This window comes from Polypterus senegalus, chromosome 4 (genome assembly GCF_016835505.1).
Source record: "Polypterus senegalus isolate Bchr_013 chromosome 4, ASM1683550v1, whole genome shotgun sequence".
NCBI classification, from domain to species: Eukaryota; Metazoa; Chordata; class Cladistia; order Polypteriformes; family Polypteridae; genus Polypterus; species Polypterus senegalus.
In genome coordinates, this window is record NC_053157.1 from 145784575 (window position 1) to 145805003 (window position 20429).

Consider the following 20429-nt stretch of genomic DNA (forward strand, 5'->3'; position numbering starts at 1 on the left):
ATACAATTTGGGGCAGTTTTCTGTTTTTCATTTTGCATTAAATACATTCCTATTTCTCCCCTACTGTTGGTTTTTGGAGGCTTTAAACATCACATAATATTTATATGTAGGTGTTTTTACATTGATATTTTAACTACAAGAAAATGGTGTTTACCGTGCCACCACTTATTTTTATTTTATTTTTTTTCTATTGTAAGCTTCGATGCATAGAGGCTGTGTTGTTAGGATGCAATGAACTGTTGCCAGGCTTAACTCCCAGAAGGCATGATATGCACTAGGTTACTGATATTATGCTTTATGAACTCATGCTGCATGCTCATGCTGCTGAGATTCAATTCATAAATAACTTCAGTGTGTGTGCTTGTAATTGTAAACTTTTTTTGGTTTTGATTAATTGAGATTGTCCTTTCAACTTTTGTTAATGTTTTAGCATCAAGGTTTTGATAAACGTTTTTATGATGTTTGATATTAGCCATGTTGGGGAAAGTGATTTTATTATATTTTAGTCATTTTTGTTTTTTATTTCAAGATGTTAAATATATAACATACAATAGATCATTATACTGTAAGTTCTTTTTCTTTATTTTTTTTTAACTTGAGTTTTTGATCTCTGTAATAGCAGCTTTCTTAATCTACACACAACAGAAACTGTCAGTGGACAACACTGGCCTGCAAAGAAGATATCTGTTGCTGTTTAGGGGCAGAGTAGAAAGATTATATTTTATGAAAGTTAAATTCTTAATATAGTAAAATGGTAATTTTCTGAACTTTCCACTTGTCTAAAAAGGGAAGCCCTTGGCATGCACATCTTGTGAACATGTACTAATATGGTGTTTTTGTAAATTAAATTAGACAGCAAAGCCTTAGTGGCGTTCACCTTGGCTTTGACAACCTTTGAAAAGTCAGCAGCTTCAAGAGGAATTAGGAAGCAGAAAGAAAATAGTCACCAAGAAGACCCAAGTGGCGAGACTGTGAGTCTGAGCAGTGTAATGTTTAGAACCTTAACACTGTTGTGCATTGGGTGATTCAGTCAGCGCAACTTTTAAAGTATCCAGGTTGTGTAGTGCAATTTGTCACGCTCATTTATTTTGCTTCTGCTTTTGGCATATATAAAAATGCAAATTATATAACAGGTGGATAACAGTTTAAACCTGCTCCTCTGTTTGCTTTATTGTATTGTATTGATTTATTGCTTTATCATATAGCCTGGAATCTAGAAATTAGTGGAGGGGTCAGTGAAGTCGCCGGACAAGTCAGCTCTGGGTCATTGTCTTTTTTCCAGCTATGTGAATGTAAGAATAAGAGGATAAGAATTCTAGAGGACAAAAGGGATGGTCCACATATCTGGTCTACATAACAAAGTATGAATACAGCTGCCCCAAAACCATTCCACAATAAAAAAACCCTCGCTATAGTTTCCTAAACAAAAGTGCTTGTCCTGGTCCAATTATGTAATATTAGTAAGACAGACTATATTCTTGAAACCTCAGCCATTTTGCACGGTTGCTTTTATCACTCCTTCCTTTAGGCAAAACCACAGGACCACTGGGACACACACTAGTTAACTTAGAATTAATTTCTATCTATAAGTCTCAAGGTCAAAATGAACAGACATTCACAGTAACAAGTAATGTACATGTTATATTAAATATACTGTATGTTGCATTCTGTAAGTGCTACTGTATTTTTATGTGTCTTTTGTAAGTATTACCATCACTATTCTGAGGAGACACATAGGTAAAGTATTTCATTATAAACATGACAAACCAGAGCTTGCAAAGACTATATGCAACTTTATGACAATGCTGTTAGTCACTGACAGTAAATGTGAAACAACATAATATTTTCAGACCCCAGTTAATGCAATTCAGTATTATCTGCTGCTGAAACTTATATTGATGGCATTTTGTGTAACGAAGGAACCAACCTTAAACAGGGCACCAGCCTATCACAGACTCCACTTACACACCACATACACACAGCCAGAACAAATGAAATAATTGAGCATGCATTTATTTGGAATGTGGGAAACAATGTGGAAAATGTGAGACAGAGATTGCTTAAAATCCACACTGACATTGACAGTATTCAAACCAAGGATGCAGGATCCATAAAGCATCAGCACTCTAATCACATGGGAAACACAATGCTTGTAGTATATATCAATAAAGTAACGTTGAGTTTATATATTCCCCTGGGCCCAAGTTTTTTTCTGAGTTCAAAGACATATTGATTACTAGCCCTGAGCTGCCTCTGGATTTTGCCAATATGAATGCACTTATAAACATGCCAAAACAATACCTGCATAAACATAATGTCAGCATTAGCTCAGGAAGCAGCATTTTTTATATTTTATATGTGTTTAAAATTAAACTTTTTTCACATTTTCTTCCATATGGAAATCATTAAAATTCATCTTGCGACTAGACGTACTTTAGTGGTGCCTGATTTTTTTCCCATCACTGGTGGAATCAAGTTCTGTATAAAACATTCTGCATGGTATTTTGCAGATTTATTTACATTGCCTGATATTCTGTATGTATTTTCTTACCTTTATATGATTTTTCTTCTTTAACTTATTTCCATTTGTTGTGATGTTACTGAATCAACAAATATATATGAATTTCACTACACTAGTGTAACATGGCAAATACATTTTGAGCTTCACATGACACTCTTGACTTTAATATAAGACATAACTTTGACATTTCTGATACAGTCTACAGCAGATATAGTAAATGCAAGTAATGTTTAGTTTTTTTTACATTGTACTTGTATTTAAATCTTTGTGAAGATCTCTGAAAGATGCTATACAGAATATACTTATATGCTTATTAAATGATACAGTAAACCTAAACCCAGCTGAAACTTTTAAAGTCTAACACTTTTACATTCTTCCCAAAATAATGACATTATAGGGCTGCTTACCAGAAAAACCGGTCCTTTGTCACTCGTTCTTGAAGCAAAGTCCATTTTCTGCCCAAGTCCGTTGATACGTAGAGCTATAAATTAAAACCATATAACAACCCGTAAAAATTTCATTTTTTTTCCTCTTAATAAGAGAGACTCATGGCCAGGCAGACATAGAAAACATTCTAGTTCAAAATCTCTCAGCTGGCAATAGGAGATTTTGGAGGAGTCCTTAGGAGTTTTTGGAGGAGTCCTTAGGAGTTTACCTGTTACACCTGGAAACTATTGTTAGTGAAATGGATAACTGGTCACACCATGATATCCTGTTATCACCTTGAGCCTCAGAAAGCATAGTAATTGATAATGAGTCAGTTCAAAATACTTGAAACTGGGCATCTTATGTAGGATAGCCATAACCTGTAATCTAAGTTATATACAACCTGTAATAACCTGTTTATACACACACACACACACACACATTTATATATATTATTTGTCCCCTACTCACTTTGCTCACCCGCTCTCCAAACCCTCTCTCCAGGGGCGCGCTTTATGCTTGCCACTTCGCGTCTCTGCCACTCACGTTGTGAAGGGGGGGTGGGGGGGGTTGAGCGCACGCTAAGGAGATGCGAACGAATCAGCTGCTGGCTTGCTACCGAGCTGCATGATCTGCATGTTGCGCTGCGCGACGATCATTTAAAAGTCTGTACAGCAGCTGTCTTTTGTCTCACTTTGTTGTCTCCCGGGACGTTAAAGTGTCTCCGAGATATTGTTTGTAAGCAGGGCGTGAGGTGCAAGTAGTCTCAAGGGACTTCAAAGTGTCTCCCCAAAATAATCACGTCTCTCAACCCAAAATTATTTTATATAATAGATAGATATACATACATACATATACATACACACTGTGATGGATGGCCAGGGCTGGAACGCAAGCTGGATGTAAGGAAAGGGGAAGAAAGGAACACTTTGAAAACATATCAGATCTAAATGGGAAAAAAAATCATGCTGGATATCTATACTGATATGGACTGGGTAATGTGTTGGGAATTAAATGATGCCACATTGCTTGATGAAAATGAAAATTATTAACCTACAGAGGGCTGAATTCAAAGACATTCCGAAATTCAAAGTGAAAAAATGATGCGGCAGGCTAGTCCATTTTGCCGTAATTTTATTGCAGCAACTCAAAATCGTACTCAGTAGCTTGTATGGCCCCCACGTGCTTGTATGCATGCCTGACAATGTCGGGGTATGCTTCTAATGAGATGATGGATAGTATCCTGGGGGATCTCCCACCAGATCTGGACCAAGACATAACTGAGTTCCTGGATAGTCTGAGGTGCAACCTGGTGGCGTCGGATGGAGAGAAACATAATGTCCCAGAGGTGTTCTATTGGATTTAAGGCAGGCAAGTGTGGGGGCCAGTCAATGGTATCAATTCCTTCATCCTCCAGGAATTGCCTGCATACTCTCACCACATGAGGCCGGGCATTGTTGTGCACCAGGAGGAACCCAGGACCCATTGCACCAGCATAGAGTCTGACAATGGGTCCAAGGATTTCATCCCGATACCTAATGGTAGTCAAGGTGCCGTTTTCTAGCCTGTGTAGGTCTGTGTGTCCCTCCATGGATATGCCTCCCCAGACCATCACTGACCCACCATCAAACTGGTCATGCTGTACAATGTTACAGGGAGCATAACGTTCTCCACGGCTTCTCCAGACCCTTTCAAGTCTGTCACATGTGCTCATGGGTTAAGGATCTTCTATGGCACAGTCCAGCTCTCCTAGAATAACTGCCTGTCTCCTGGAATTTCCACCATTCCCTTGAGACTTTGCTGGGTGTCACAGCAAACCTTCTGCCAATGGGATGTAACGATGTGCCATCCTGGATAAGCTGGACTACCTGTGCAAACCTCTGTAGGGTCCAGGTATTGCCTCATGCTACTAGCAGTGGCACTGACCATAGCCAAATGCAAAACTAGTGAAAAAACTGTCAGAAAAGATGAGGAGGGAAAAATGTCAGTGACCTCCACCCGTTAAACCAGGCCTGTTTTGGGGGTCATCTCATTATTGCCCCCCTAGTGCACCTATTGTTAATTTCATTAACACCAAAGCAGCTGAAACTGATTAACAACCCCCTCTGCTACTTAACTGACCAGATCAATATCCCAGAGGTTTCATTGACTTGATGCTATACATGTTCCTTTAATTTTTTTGAGGAGTATACTGTATATATGTATATGTATATATATATATATATATATATATATATATATATATATATATATATATATATATATTGTATATTACAAAGTTGACTCACACAGTCACTCATGAACAAAACACTATTTTCTGTTTAGTTAAATTGCTAAAATTTGTCAGCATGGTACATCTAGGTCAGTAGGTATCCACAAAAAAAGAACATTTTGATATATCAATATTTAGGGATGAAAACCTTTACAATTGAAAAACTAAATTCCTCAAAATCTTGAATGTAAAAGTTTATATATATATGTATAGTTACATAATTTATTTTCACAAAGGGTAGCTGTTTAAGACAGGGGTGCCCAATACGTCGATCGCGATCGACCAGTAGATCGGAAAGGTAGTGCAGGTAAATTGCATTGCATTCAAAAAAAAAATTTAACTGTTAGTCTATATATCCTCCCTATGGCATTTTCTACTTGATTGACATACAGGGCAGCCAGTCTGAGATCTCTTTTCTTCTAACACACTGGTAATCAAGCATGCACAATTCAAATGCGCGAGCTACTGCAAATCTCCGGCTATCTAAGTGATCTAGTTAGCCTTCCAATTTATATCGACTAAAGAAGGGATTTAAAAAAAAATTGTTTGGGGAGGGTATGGGCTGGATGTGGAATTGGATGAGGATTTTTTTTCTCACAATGTCACAATCAAAGTGCGTTTGTCTGATCTGTCAATCTATCATTGCTATTCCAAAGAAGGAAAATGTGGAAAGGCATTTTCGAACTGTTCATAAAAACTACAAAACTGACTTCCTTCTGAAAAGCGATCTGAGAAGGAGAAAGGAGAGGGAACTAAAATCGCAGTTAATCGGACAGCCGTAATTTTTCACTCGGCTGAATTCAAAAGCAAAGGCAGACACACCGAAGCATCATTCCGGGTGAGTCACTTGATCATTAAGCATAAGAAGTCCTTCCAAGATGGAGAGATGATAAAAGAGGCCTTCGTTGAGGCAGATGGCTAGGGAGAAAATCCTGCTGAGATTTCAAGACCCCTGGCCGGAGAAAAAGGAGTTTCACCTTGTCATTAAACATGCAGAATACAAGCAACTTAATAACGATCAATGGCCGCTAGACTTGGCATTTTTTTTCCGATCTGACCAACATGTTGAATGAGCTTAATTTACAGCTACAAGGAAAAGAGAACTTCATGGGCAATATGATTAGCTCAGTTAATGCTTTCAAACGTAAAATGCAACATCTGTCCTCAAATCTGCAGTGCCTTGATTTGGGGAACATCCAAAACCTCAGGTCAGAGCTGGAGGCGCAATGGAAGGTGTGTGAGCAACTTGACAGCATACGCTACACAGAGCAGATTGAAAATTGCCTGTCAGACTTTGACATACGGTTTCAAGACTCAGCTTTATTTGAGCCAATCGCTACATTTAAGTGCTGTCCATTTACGTAAGATGTTGAGGGTGATTCACTCGCATCAGAAATTGCAACACTGTTTCACTTAAAACTCCTCTACAGTGGAGGATGAGATTTTTACACTACAGGATGACATTCAGCTGGAGTCTGGGGCGATTGGGCAGTTTTGGAACTTACTCACAGAGGAAAAGTACCCAAACATGAGGAAATGTGCTACTTCCTTGACTCCACTATTCGGCTCTACTTATTTATGCGAGTCAGCCTTTTACCACATGAAGATTATTAAATCCAAATACTGTAGTGACCATAAATGTATTGAATTGTTATTGTGCCATAAAGTTATTCAGTTATACAAGGTACAACAACATATATTTTATGTATAAAGTATACTCAGTATATAGCATTTTTAATGTAGATAAATCATTTTGATCTGGTCATTTTAAAAGTAGCTCGCAAGCTGAAAAAGTGTGGGCACCCCTGGTTTAAGATATCAAAACACTAAATAAGAAGCACAGAAAAAGCTAAATACTGTAATCCCTCCTCGATCGCGGGGATTGCGTTCCAGAACCCCCCGCGATAGATGAAAATCCTCGAAGTAGAAACCATATGTTTGTATGGTTATTTTTATATATTTTAAGCCCTTATAAACTCTCCCACACTGTTAACATTATTAGAGCCCTCTAGACATGAAATAACACCCTTTAGTCAAAAGTTTAAACTGTGCTCCATGACAAGACAGAGATCTTCTTTCTTCTTTCTCACAATTAAAAGAATGCAAATATATCTTCTCTTCAAAGAAGTGCCCGCATCAGGAGTAGAGAATTTCAGAGTGAGAGAGAGAGAGAGAGAGAGAGCGCTCGCAAAGAAAAGCAAACAATCAAAAAATCAATACGTGTGCTTTTAAGTATTCCGAAGCACCGCAATAAAGCGGCATTTTTTAGAGGAGTGTCAGTATCTTCTAAGCAAAAAGCCCCTCTGCTCACATCTCCTCCGTCAGGCGCAGAGAACGTCAGAAAGAGAGAGAGAGTGCGCGCGAGATTAAAGCAAACAATCAAAAAATCAATACGTGTGCTTTTAAATATGCCGAAGCACCACAATAAAGCGGCATTTCTTAGAGGAGCATCCGTATCCACTAGGCAAACAGCAGCTGTGCAAACAGCCCTCTGCTCACACCCCCTCCGTCAGGCGCAGAGAATGTCAGAGAGGGTGAGATAGAGGCAGAGACAAGCAAACAATCAAGCACCGCGTGGGATGCATATCTTATATCATTGAGGAGTTTTAGTTAATATGTAATACATGCTCTGATTAGGTAGCTTCTAAGCCATCTGCCAATAGCGTCCCTTGTATGAAATAAACTGGGCAAACAAACTGAGGAAGCATGTACCATAAATTGAAAGACCCATTGTCCGCAGAAATCCGCGAACCAACGAAAAATCCGTGATATATATTCAGATATGCTTACATTTAAAATCCGCGATAGAGTGAATCCGCGATAGTCGAAGCGCGATATAGTGAGGGATTACTGTAGTAGCTCCACCCATTAGTAATAGTACACAGATACCATCAATGGGATTCTGCTTATAATATCTGACAATTCAAAACGTATCGTGTACATGTTGAATGAATAATACTGCCTAAAAAAAGTTCTCAATTCTTGAAAAATAAATAAAAAATGTAAATGAAAGCATGAAGAAAAAGTAGAAACTCTGCATGAGATCTCTTATATATGCAGTAGGTGTATAAAGGTACTGCAATGATTTCCAAAAGAACAATTATCACAGTTATGACTTTATATCATAGCATTAACCTAAATTATTACATCAAACTGAAAATGAAGTTTTGCAAGTACAGTAACTTGAATATGCCTTGACACAATTTAAAGTAAAACTTTTCACTCTTTAAAGGTTTAAATATTTTTAGAAAGGTAACTAGAGCAATGTACCTTCACATAGGCAAAAGACATAAGCAAGTAAATTGCAATATACAGTAATTTTATAAAATCCGAGTGGGAGTGCTGTTTTCTTTATGCATTTGCACACTACTAATCACAGCCAAATTAGATTTGGCAAAGGTACACTGCTTATCAAGGAAGGGGTTTACAAATCATATACTATAAGCAATGGCAAGGTATGCTAAATTGATCATCTTACAGGTTTTTCATCTCCATGGCTGAAATTCCTTTAATCCCCAGGTTAAAAGTAATGTCACACTAACAGGTTTTATAAAGAACAAAGATAAGGGGAGAAAAATTAAAAATGTTTCCACAAAAAGACAATTCTCATGTAATAATTACTGCAAATAGAAGATATGATCATGAACATCCAAATATACAATTATACCTACAGCACAAATCCAAAAGCTTGACGAAAGAGACACACAAAGTAATTGTATCCTGCCTCAAGTTGCAAATTCATTCAGTAAGCCAATAAAATCCAAGGAACACTAGTCAGGATTTTACAAGTAACAAAGAACAAAAATCATCCCATATGTAAATGTAATTATTTCTTCTCAAGACATAAACTTTAGCTAGTTTCATTCACACTTGGGTGTGTGTGTTTATTATGAAGTGGCTACTTTGAAATGATATATGTTTAGAATGAAAACAAAGTTTGACACATTTAATTGCTTTGCAGTATTCAGATTATGTGAAGAAGGATACAAAACAACCAGATTAAAACCAGAAATGGTCTACCTATTATGAAAGAAAGTTGATGAACATCATTTACAGTACTTCCCCAAAACTGAATTTTTAAAATCATGCTTAACTGTTTGAAATTCTATGTGAGTAGATTTGTCCTTTAGGTATAGTGTTTTTAAATATACTGTGTAACATTAAATTCTAAAAGCAGCTTTATCCAGGTCAGGGTCATTTGGGCTGGCATTTGGAATTGCTATTTAACATGACATGGTTTGTATCTACAGAAAAATCCACTCAGACAGGCATGGATTTAGACATAGGATGCTACAGTAAGTCGATGAGATTCAGTAGCTGTGTTAACTTGGTTTTGCTTTGAAGCCAAATAAATTTCTTGATTTCACTATATTATTCCTCTGTTTATTTTTATCTCCTTAAAGCTACATGCACGCTTTGTCCTGAAAATCCTTATTGGTGTTATTCATTCTTTGCGTTATAAATTCTGTTTTCACTATTAAAATAACAGAATATTGCAGCACAGACTAAACATAACAGTATGCACCTACCAAAGGTAGCACAAAAAGAAACTGTAAAATGGTGAGGTGAGGTTTTTAGATGCATTCATGTATTATGTGAAAAGCACCTATGAAGACTGCCATATCTGTTCCCCATTGGAATGATTTTGTTAAAATATGGCACACATATTCTTCAAGGAAATTTGCTGGCATAGTTCAATCTTTTTTGAGAATAGAGCACAATGTATACATTTTTAAAATTTCAAAATCATCTATTCAAAAGCAAGTATGAATTTAGAAAATCATCTTAAAATGGAAAAACTTTCTGTGTGAGTACGAATTACACTGCTGCTTTAAACTTAGCTTGAAAGTGATTACATTAACTTGTATATCTGGAATATTTTCCTCTTTTACTCATCCAACAGTCTCTCCTGGTGGAAAAATGGATCCCTGATACAATTTAGTCAAATGCCAGAAGATGCACACGTGCAAGAAGCTCACTTCTCATTTATCCCTGCAGACCAGACACAGGAAATTCTGCCTGATTCCGATGACACCACTTCCGGTTCAGGCCCCCGAGGACGTCACTTATGGTTCCGGCCCCAAGAGCTCACTTCCGGCTTCACAAAGACGTCACTTTTGCTGACCTGCTTTAAAAGCAGGACAACCTCCATTTGTATTCAGTTCTGTTTTGGACTCAAATCTGTACACAACTGGGTAACATATTTGCCTTTTTGCAGCCAGGAATAAATATACGGATGGCTGCCCCAAACCTTTTTTGTGTTTCAAGGCTATTCATTTCACAATGGCGTAGTCAGCAGGATGAGGGCCTCCTTATTGAACAAGGAGCCAAACCTAAAAGAAGCCTTGACACACCTCACAAAGAAGAGGAGTCTGAATTATGTGGTATGGGATGCTAAATCAGAAGTTGCATTTAGTGACATCAGCTCCAGTATTGAAAGCTCATAACTTATCCTTGCCTTTCATCCTTCATATTGATGCTTAGGACACATTTCTTGGGGCTGTGCTGAGCCAATGTGTTGATGGAGTCAGAAACTGTTGGACCGGGAAACCACGTATGCGGGAGGCCATAGCGATTAAATGGGTGATCATTCAGCTGAGGTACTACCTCTTAGGCTGAGAGTTCACCCTTATAATGGACCTTTACAGTGAATGGCCTTACACAAGTAGTCAAACCCGTAACTCACGAGGTGGTTCTAAGACCTACAGCATTAGAATTTTTCAGTAATTTACTGCCAGGGTGTCCTGCAAGCCAAGGCCGATGCCCTCTGTCGACACAACCTCTTGGCCAGGTATGCCCGACCCAATGGATCTGAGTTGTGGGTGCTGCCTCTGAGCATGTGTACATGAGAGGCAGCTAGAAAGACCACTACTGGTTCTGGCCCCCAAGGACATCGCTTCCGCCGACCTGCTTTAAAAGCAAGACAACCTCCATTTGTATTGTTCTGTTTTGGACTCAGATCTGTAGAAAACTGTGCAACATATTTGCCTTTGTCCAGCCAGGAATAAGTATATGGATGGCTGCCCCAATCCTTTTTCGTGTGTCAAGGCTATTCATTTCACACTGCCTTAAACACAGATAATAATGATTCAATATTTATCTGACACTATTGGCTAAAGGCAAAACTCCTCACCTGCTCTCCATCATGGTTCACAGCAGTCGACAATTTTACCTTGAAACCAACAGATATTTTAACTCTCTATTGGATACTTCTTTGAAAACTGTTATGATTATGAAATTTAATGTATAACTAGGAACAGACCCTCCAAAACCAATAACTAACATTAGGACATCAATCAATGCCTTTTTTTTGCATCACTGGAATTGGAATCTGCTGTCCTTGAAAGTTAATGAGCCACCCCAAACTGACAGTGCCGTTCAAAAGCATGGTATTAATGTAATCTACTAAGACATTTCCTTGTATTCCAGTACCACTGTTACTTTTGAATATGACTCATTGTTACAAAAATATTTAATATACAAAAACGTGATAATCATAATGCTCCAACTTTTACATTAGTTTTACACTAGTTAACCAAGTCACAAAACACAAATGAATGTTATGTCATGTATACATTTTCTTACTTGTTTCTTTATCTTACTGCATGCTTTCTCTTTGTTGTATTTGATTTGTTAATTTTGTTAATTGTAACATTCACGGCAAACTGATTTTTTCTTTTAAGAAATAGAAATGTTTTGGTCTCGTCCGATGCGAGAGATGGACGTCTGAAGTGGAGCTCCGCTAGCAGTGGTGCTATTTTTCATATTATTTGCTTATTATTCTGAGATATCCTGTATTTATTCAACCCGAGAGGGACCGCTACAGTATATGTAAACACATATAAACATGGCCAACAAGAAGGGGGGTCCGAAAGAATCGAAGACTAAAGCTACATCCAAGCTGCGATCAGCAAGCCCTAGTTCGAGATACGGCCTCTCAGAGACAGACCTGGATCAGATGGGCGAAAGTACAGACTCCTCGGGACCACGGTCCGCTACATCGTCGCCGGCTGAGAGCGAAAAGGGGAGCGAAGGTGCGATCGTGAGTGCAGATGTGGATAGCTCGCCGATTGGAGAGGATTACCTGAAACTGGAAAAGGCGGGAGGTCCGCGGCTTCAGTTACGCAATTACGCGGACTGGAGCAGCGGGACACCGCTTCAGCAGAGTCTGCTGCTTCATCTACGGCACAAGAAGGCACATTTGAGCTATCTGAACTGAAAGTGTTGCTCGCTGAGCTCACGCAAGATATAAAGAAAAGCGAGAAGGCTAATGAGAAAGCAACGGCAAAGGCACTTGAGAGACTGAAACAGGAATTAAAACAGGAAATCCAACAGGCAAATGAAAGGCTGCGTCAAGAAGTACAACTTGAACTTCGACAGGTGCTGGGTAAAATTGAAGAGCGCACTGAGAAAAACTCGGTTAAACTGAGCACGCTTGCTGATCGATTGGAGCATCTTAGTGAGACATTCACGAATCGGATCGAAATAGCCGACATCTAGCTGCCAGTGCCGAGGAAAGAGCAGTAAATGTCAGTTCGGAATGTAAAAAACTCGGAGAAAAACTTGGAGACAGACTGGCTGCTTTAGAAGATGGGAATAGAAGGTATAATGTCAGAATTGAAGGCCTGCCGGAGAATCGAGAAAGTTTAAACCCGGTAACTGGCAACTGAACTTTTTTCTAAAATAATCGTCTTCCCTGACTTCTCTCCAGCAACAGCTATCAAACGCGCCGCCTTCTATAATATTAAACAGCAGCTACGGCAAGCCAATGTCAAATACGGCCTCCTGTATCCGGCAAAACTGAAAGTGGAATGGCAGGGTCATTTCTATGTTTTCGCTAGCAAGGAGGAGGCAGAAAATGAGTTAAGAAAGCTGATCCGGGACTATTCTGATACATAATTGTGAGTCATGGCGGTAAATGATAAAGCTAGGATTAATAATCTACTGTCTGATCTATTTGTTTTAAAATATGGGTTTTTATCAGCATATATTCTCATATTCTTATATTATTATTACTTACTTATTACTTATCATTACTTAGTATTACTAGGGCGCTAAATGTTTATGTTTTATTGTGCTTAATTACGTTTTCCTCCTCTTTTTTCTTTTCTAATTATTTCATGTGTACCCTAAATGAGACTGTTCAATATCATACCCTTGGTTTGCTGTTATTGCTATTACTGCATTAAGACTTGTTATGCTTGTTTTGGACACATCTTTAACACCATCACCTGGGTTTATTATCTGGGGATATCATCTTAATGCACTAAAATTGATGAAGATTATATATATATATATATATATATATATATATATATATATATATATATATATATATATATATATATATATATATATATATATATATATATTAAGTGCAAAATTCTTTTCTTTTTTTTCTTTTCCTCTTTTAAAGACTATATTGGTAACAGATATCTCTATCTTTTAACCTTAAAGCGCCACTGCATGGGGGCTTGATGTGCTTTGGACGTGCTCTGTCTCTGGGTATGTCAGAGGACTGGGACTGCATGAAGTGGGTTTTAGCCTCACCTGGGGAGGCAAAAGGGAGGGTGGGGGTTAAGGGGAAGAGAAAGAGAGCAGGCTTGATCTATATCTAATCTATCATCTCAATCTTTATAATTATAACTATCAACGTAATAATAAGCTGCATGGCAACAACTCTTGGGGGAATAGGAAATTAAGACCTAAACTATTTCACTTCCAGTTAAGACTATAATATGACACCAAAAACTCAGAATCAGTGTCTCCATGATGGGACAGTTAACTCGTAAGCTGGAATGTTAAAGGCCTGAATCACGAATTAAAGAGAAAGAAAGTACTTTCTCACCTAACAGGTCTAAATGCTAAAATAGTATTTTTACAGGAAACCCACTTACTAAGTAAGGATCAGTTCCGGCTGCAAAAGACTGGACTGGCCAAATGTTCCATTCTAGTTTTACAAAGAAAACTAGAGGGGTGGGAATTCTCATACATAGAACAGTACCATTTGTAGCATCAGATGTAGTATTGGATCCTGAAGGGAGATATGTGATGGTCATGGGAGACTTATCTAACTGTAAAATGATTTTGATAAATGTTTATGCACCTAATGTTGATGATAAGGAATTTATACAAAATTTATTTGCATCCATTCCCAATCTGAACACTCATAAACTTATAATGGCTGGGGACTTTAATTGTGTTCTAAATCCACTTTTAGATAAGACTTCCTCCACAGGGGGAATGGCAACTAACACCGCAAAGATAATTACAAAGTTTATAACTGATCACAACTTATCAGATCCCTGGAGGTTTTTAAACCCAAATTCAAGAACATATTCTTTCTACTCACCAGTACATCATTGCTACTCAAGGATTGATTACTTCTTTATAGATAATAACTTCTTGCCTAAGATTAAATCTTGTAAATACGATGCTATTGTTATTTCAGACCATGCTCCGATGATCTTGGAGCTGAAATTACTAAGCCCCATACACTCACCCAGCAGATGGCGTCTCAATCCGCTTCTATTAGCTGACGAGAATTGTACTGAATTTATATCCAAACAAATTGAATTCTTTCTAGAGACAAATACATCCCCTGAGATCTCTGCAGGAATACTCTGGGAAACTCTTAAGGCCTTCTTAAGAGGACAGATTATCTCATATCTTTCCCACAGAAATAAATCCGAGCGAAGAAAGTAGCAGAGATAAAAGCGAAATTACTAAAATAGATGAAGAACATGCCAGACTACCAAGCGAGACTCTACATAAGAGGAGGCAGGCTCTACATTCAGAATTAAACCTCTTGACAACTAAAGAAACCGAACAACTAATTTACAAATCCAGACATCATTATTATGAACATGGAGAAAGCTAATAAGCTTTTAGCGCAACAAATTCACAAGCAAGATGTACGCAGCGCAATCTCGGTAATTACTAACACGAACGGAGATAAAATCATCGAACACAAAAATATAATGTACACTTTTAGAGACTACTATAAATCCCTATATACTACTGAGTTTAAAGAAGACAATATACAATCTAATGCATTTCTGGATAAATTACAGATACCACAAATTGGCGCTATTAGTGTGGAGGAGCTCGATAAACCTCTGTCATTATCAGAATTACTGGATGCTATAAAGTCACTCCAAGGTGGAAAAGCAGCAGGCCCTGACGGCTACCCTGCAGAGTTTTACAAGAAATTCTCCGCTCAGCTAGCTCCCTCCTATTAGCAACATTTACAGAAGCCAGAGATAACCAATCTCTTCCACAAACCTTTCGCCAAGCACTAATCACTGTCTTTCCAAAACAAAATAAGGACTTATTACAATGTGCATCATACAGACCAATTTCACTTCTGAATAACGACGTTAAAATACTCTCTAAAATCATAGCTAGAAGGATGGAGAAAGTGCTCCCTCAGTAATATCACAAGACCAAACTGGATTTATTAGGGGCCGACACTTATCTTCAAATCTTGACGCCTGTTTAATGTAATATACTCACCAACTAAATCAAACACCCCAGAAATATTATTATCATTGGATGCAGAAAAAGCATTCGACATGATTGAATGGAAATACCTTTTTACTATTTTGGAGAAGTTTGGGTTTGGCCCGAACATTTGTGCATGGATTAAATTACTGTATACTAACCCAGAAGCTTCAGTTTGCATCAATAACATTTGCTCAGACTACTTTAAACTAGAGCGTGGCACAAGACAAGGATGCCCTTTGTCACCACTGCTGTTTGCAATTGCCATTGAACCACTGGCAATACATTGTCGAAATACTGATCAGATAAAGGGGATTAGCAGAGAAGGACTGGAACAGAAAATCTCATTATATGCAGATGACATGGTACTGTATATATCGGACCCAGAAAATTCTGTGCCTGCAGTCTTAGCAGCACTCACAGAATTTCAAAAGCTCTCTGGTCTCAGAATTAATCTGAATAAAAGTGTACTCTTTCCGGTGAATTCGCAAGCATATAATATTAGATTAGACACCCTTCCTTTTATCATTGCAGAACAGTTTAAATACCTCGGGGTAAACATCACAAGTAAACATAAAGCTCTTTATCAACAAAATTTCGTGTCTGCATGGAAAAAATTAAACAAGACTTGCATAGATGGTCAACCCTTCATCTCACACTAGCTGGAAGAATTAACACTGTTAAGATGAATATTCTTCCTAAGCTCCTTTTTATTTCAAAACATACCAATATACATTAATAAATCGTTCTTTAAGCAATTAGATTCAACAATAACCTCATTTATTTGGAATTCTAAACATCCACGCATCAAAAGAGCGACCCTACAAAGACAAAAGGCAGAAGGCGGCATGGCTCTACCTAACTTCCAGTTTTATTACTGGGCAAATATACAGTCGATAAGAACCTGGACACAAATAGAAGAACATACACAGGCATGGACCGCAATAGAAGTAAAATCCTGCAGTACTTCTTTGTATTCCTTGCTTTGTGCTCCAATAAACACACGTTATCGGCAATACACTAATAACCCAATTGTGCTCCACTCACTTAGAATCTGGAACCAATGTAGAAAGCATTTTAAGACGGAGAAGCTTCTTTCTGTGGCACCCCTGCAAAAGAACCACCTCTTTCAACCCTCACAAACATATGCAGTTTTAATATCTGGAAAAATTTGGAATTAACTTGCTTAGAGATCTTTATATAGACAACGTCTTTGCATCCTATGAACAATTACATTCCAAATTTAACATTCCAGCTACAAATTTCTTTCACTATCTTCAAATCAGGAACTTTGTTAAACAGAACCTTCCAGATTTTCCTCATCTTGCACCCTCATCCACGCTGGAAAAATTATTGCTCAATTTCAAGGAGTTAGACTCCATCTCTACAATATATAAAATCCTTTTACAATCCCTTCCTTTCAAAGATCCAAGAGGACACTGGGAAAATGACCTCTCAATTAATATATCAGAAAAGGAGTGGAAAGTAGCAATGCAGAGAATTCACTCAAGCTCCATATGCAAAGCATACAATTATACAACTCAAAATTATATATCGAGCACATCTGTCTCGACTAAAACTCTCCAAAATGTTTCCAGGGCATGATCCAACCTGCGAACGTTGCAACCAAGCCCCAGCCTCACTAGGTCACATGTTCTGGGCCTGCTCCAAATTAACATTATTCTGGACAAAAATTTTTAATTACCTCTCAGACAGTCTTGGACTCACAATCCCTCCTAACCCATTAACAGCTGTGTTTGGGGTTCTTCCAGAGGGTCTTAAAGTGGAGAAAGACAAACAAATTGTGATTGCATTCACTACACTGTTGGCACGCAGACTTATTCTGATAAACTGGAAGAACCCAAACTCTCCTCTTTTAAGTCAGTGGGAAACTGATGTGTTATATTATTTAAAATTGGAAAAAATCAAATACTCAGTTAGAGGATCTGTGCACACTTTTTTCGAAACATGGCAGGATCTAATCAGTAATATTTTGAAATGATTTTATAAAGCACAGAGAATTTGTTGATTTAGGTATTTTTAAAAGCCTTAAATTTTACACCGTTTGGCTTGCTCTCTCTCTCAAGGGTGGGGATCGATCTGTTCTTAGCATAATTCTTTTTTTTGTAAAACTTGATTGCTATGCATTGATTGTAATAAAATTAATAAATAAAAAAAAAAAAAAAAAAGAAATAGAAATGTTCATCTTGACTTTAAAATGGACATTGATTGCAATGCATATGTCACTTTTGTGTGGTTTCAACCATCTAGACATTTTTTGCATCCATTTTGCTCAAATTAGTTTTGTATGGGGCAGGAACCATCTTTGAGGCACCAATAACAAAACACACAAGTTCTGGTACATGGAAACCTAGACAAGCTGTAAATCCAGACTACTTGAAGAAAAAGAAAAAAACAAGCCAAATTAATAAAGGGAGAACATGCAAACTGTTCTCCTTCTGGAGCTGCTAATCACCAGTACTAACCATTGTGCCACCATGTCTCTCTGAGTGATTTAATTCCAAGTCAACTAGTAAGCCAGCTTTATATATAATGCAGAGCGAATTAATAGGCAAACAGACAGTCCCTAGAGGCTTTATAGCAGCGTCAAGATCAATGTTTTAAATATAATGCCCTTAGTAATAAGCAAATCTCACAAGGTTCTTTTATTGGGACTTGGCTAATTTCACCTGAGAAAAGTGTTAAAGCAAGCTGTACTCACAAATTAGGTCATCAGCTTTGGAGATTTTTGTGACAAGCAGATTTGACTTTTTGCACTGGATATTTACTTGCCTTCCACCTAACACCTAAACCACCTAACCTTCTACCTTCCACCTAAAGGTATTCTATATTTGAATGATACTCCTCACAGGGAGTGAGTACATAAAAGTATGACATTGAGAAAAGGGTTTTACAGACATTAAATTTTCACAAAGCTCAAAATCATTCAGACACTTGTTGGGAAACAACTGATGAATGCAGCTGCACTACAACTAAAAGAATGTTTTTACAATTTATGACAAAATCATGTCTGTGTGGAATTTATATATTTACAAAGTATTAAACCCACACTTTAAAGACAGGCATATTGTTTAACATGTGATTCTAAATTATCACTAGAACAAGCACATTTGTGGTTACGTATGGGTGTGTGCCCTGTCATGGCCTGGTCTCCTTTATAGGATTTCTTTTCCATTTTAGAATGGGTTACAATCTCCTTGAGCCCTGTACTGGACAAAGTACATTCAGAAGTGATAAACCCATAACTTCTTTCTTGTATTACCTAATATTAGTAGGCACACCATGCCATGCCACTCCCTCGTTCTTCCAGAACTACAAAAACACTCTTATTTATTCAAAAAGCAATTTTCTTATTAAGCAGGTAATATTTTACCCTTTTCTCTTTGCTGTAAGCAAGTAGTTTATCTTCTTCTTTGGGATGGAACACCAGTGTCTCCACAGAAAACAAGAGAGGTTGTCTTTGAAAGTTTGCTCCCTCTTCTGTGCTGATGAAAAGCATTTGGTCTCTGTCATTGATAGTAGAGCTGACCAGAATAATCTGCAAAAAAAAAAAGAGAATTAGATGGTTAACTATGAGATGGACATCATAGAATTCTTACATGACAAGCAAGGTGACCTTTGCAAGTGTTTTACTTCTGACACAAATTATAGCTGCTCTTTGCCTTTTAACATTAAATATCAAATTCATGGAACTGATGTACATCTTTTTTTGCATGTCTGCATGGGTTTACTTTGAGTCTGAATTGCTCAGTTTGAGGATTTGTGCTGAGATGGTTCCTACATTATGCTTGATGCTGTCAGAATAGGCTGTTACAACAGAACAAAAGAAAAAAGTATGAATACATGAATGGTGGATGAAAGAGCAAAACCTCTAAATGAATGTATTTAGAATGGCCTTTTTCACAAGTATTCTTAACATCTGTTTATGTTTCAATGGTGTTTAGGTTATGCGCTTATTAATCAACTAACCTTGACTGGATTGTTACTCTTAGTCATCAATCTAAATACAAGTTGCAGAATAAGCCATGCCACAAGACGCACAGGGAGAAATTGTTTATTGACTGTGGAACTGCACATATTGGAAAAAATGTACAAACAAATTCTGACAGCATATTTAAAACACTGACAAACTTTTCAGGAGAACCAAATTGCTAGCTATTTCACTAGATAAATATTGAGAATATTCACAGTGTATCCCTGAATTTATCACAAGCTGTCTATAAATATATAAACAAATACACTCTTATGAAAATAATACATTGGTTACTGCATATATTATGAAGATTAAATTATGGACTTTTTAATGAAAACTACATAAAGTCTTAAATAAAGGTATGTGCCCTTGGAATTATTACAAAAATGAACTTATCATACTGAATTGTAAATCCTGACTGTAAATTACAAAGAGAATGGTAACTTGACGTACCAGTGTGTTGACCTTTAATCTTTGCAAGTTGACATTAGGGACATAAATATAAGGAGATTTGGCACTAAATGTTACAAACTCTAATTTTGTTTCACTTTTAACAGTGTCATCACATTATATGTAGAGAATTCAAATATATCATTGAACATTACCATGCTATTATTAAAGGATTCGACTGCACTTACTAAGAAAATACCAAATCATGGAAGAAGATATGAAATTGATAAGCAGGAGATATTTTTATCAGAACATATAAAGTT

General features: G+C 37.4%; 1 protein-coding gene and 1 long non-coding RNA gene across 2 annotated transcripts in view; one reads left to right on the top strand and one right to left on the bottom strand.

Annotated features, from left to right (window-relative positions):
* The window catches only part of sorcs2 (sortilin-related VPS10 domain containing receptor 2), a 1110734-nt gene that overhangs the window by 143055 nt on the left and 947250 nt on the right, over positions 1-20429 (bottom strand). The window contains exons 4-5 of the mRNA XM_039751427.1: positions 19117-19281; positions 2929-3002 (exon numbers count right to left, since the gene is read on the bottom strand). Of these exons, the coding sequence (XP_039607361.1) occupies positions 2929-3002; positions 19117-19281 (239 nt within the window). The remainder of the gene's footprint in view (positions 1-2928; positions 3003-19116; positions 19282-20429) is intronic.
* Positions 1-20429, top strand: part of LOC120527701 — a 163257-nt gene that overhangs the window by 32984 nt on the left and 109844 nt on the right. The gene's annotated exons all lie outside the window — the stretch shown is intronic.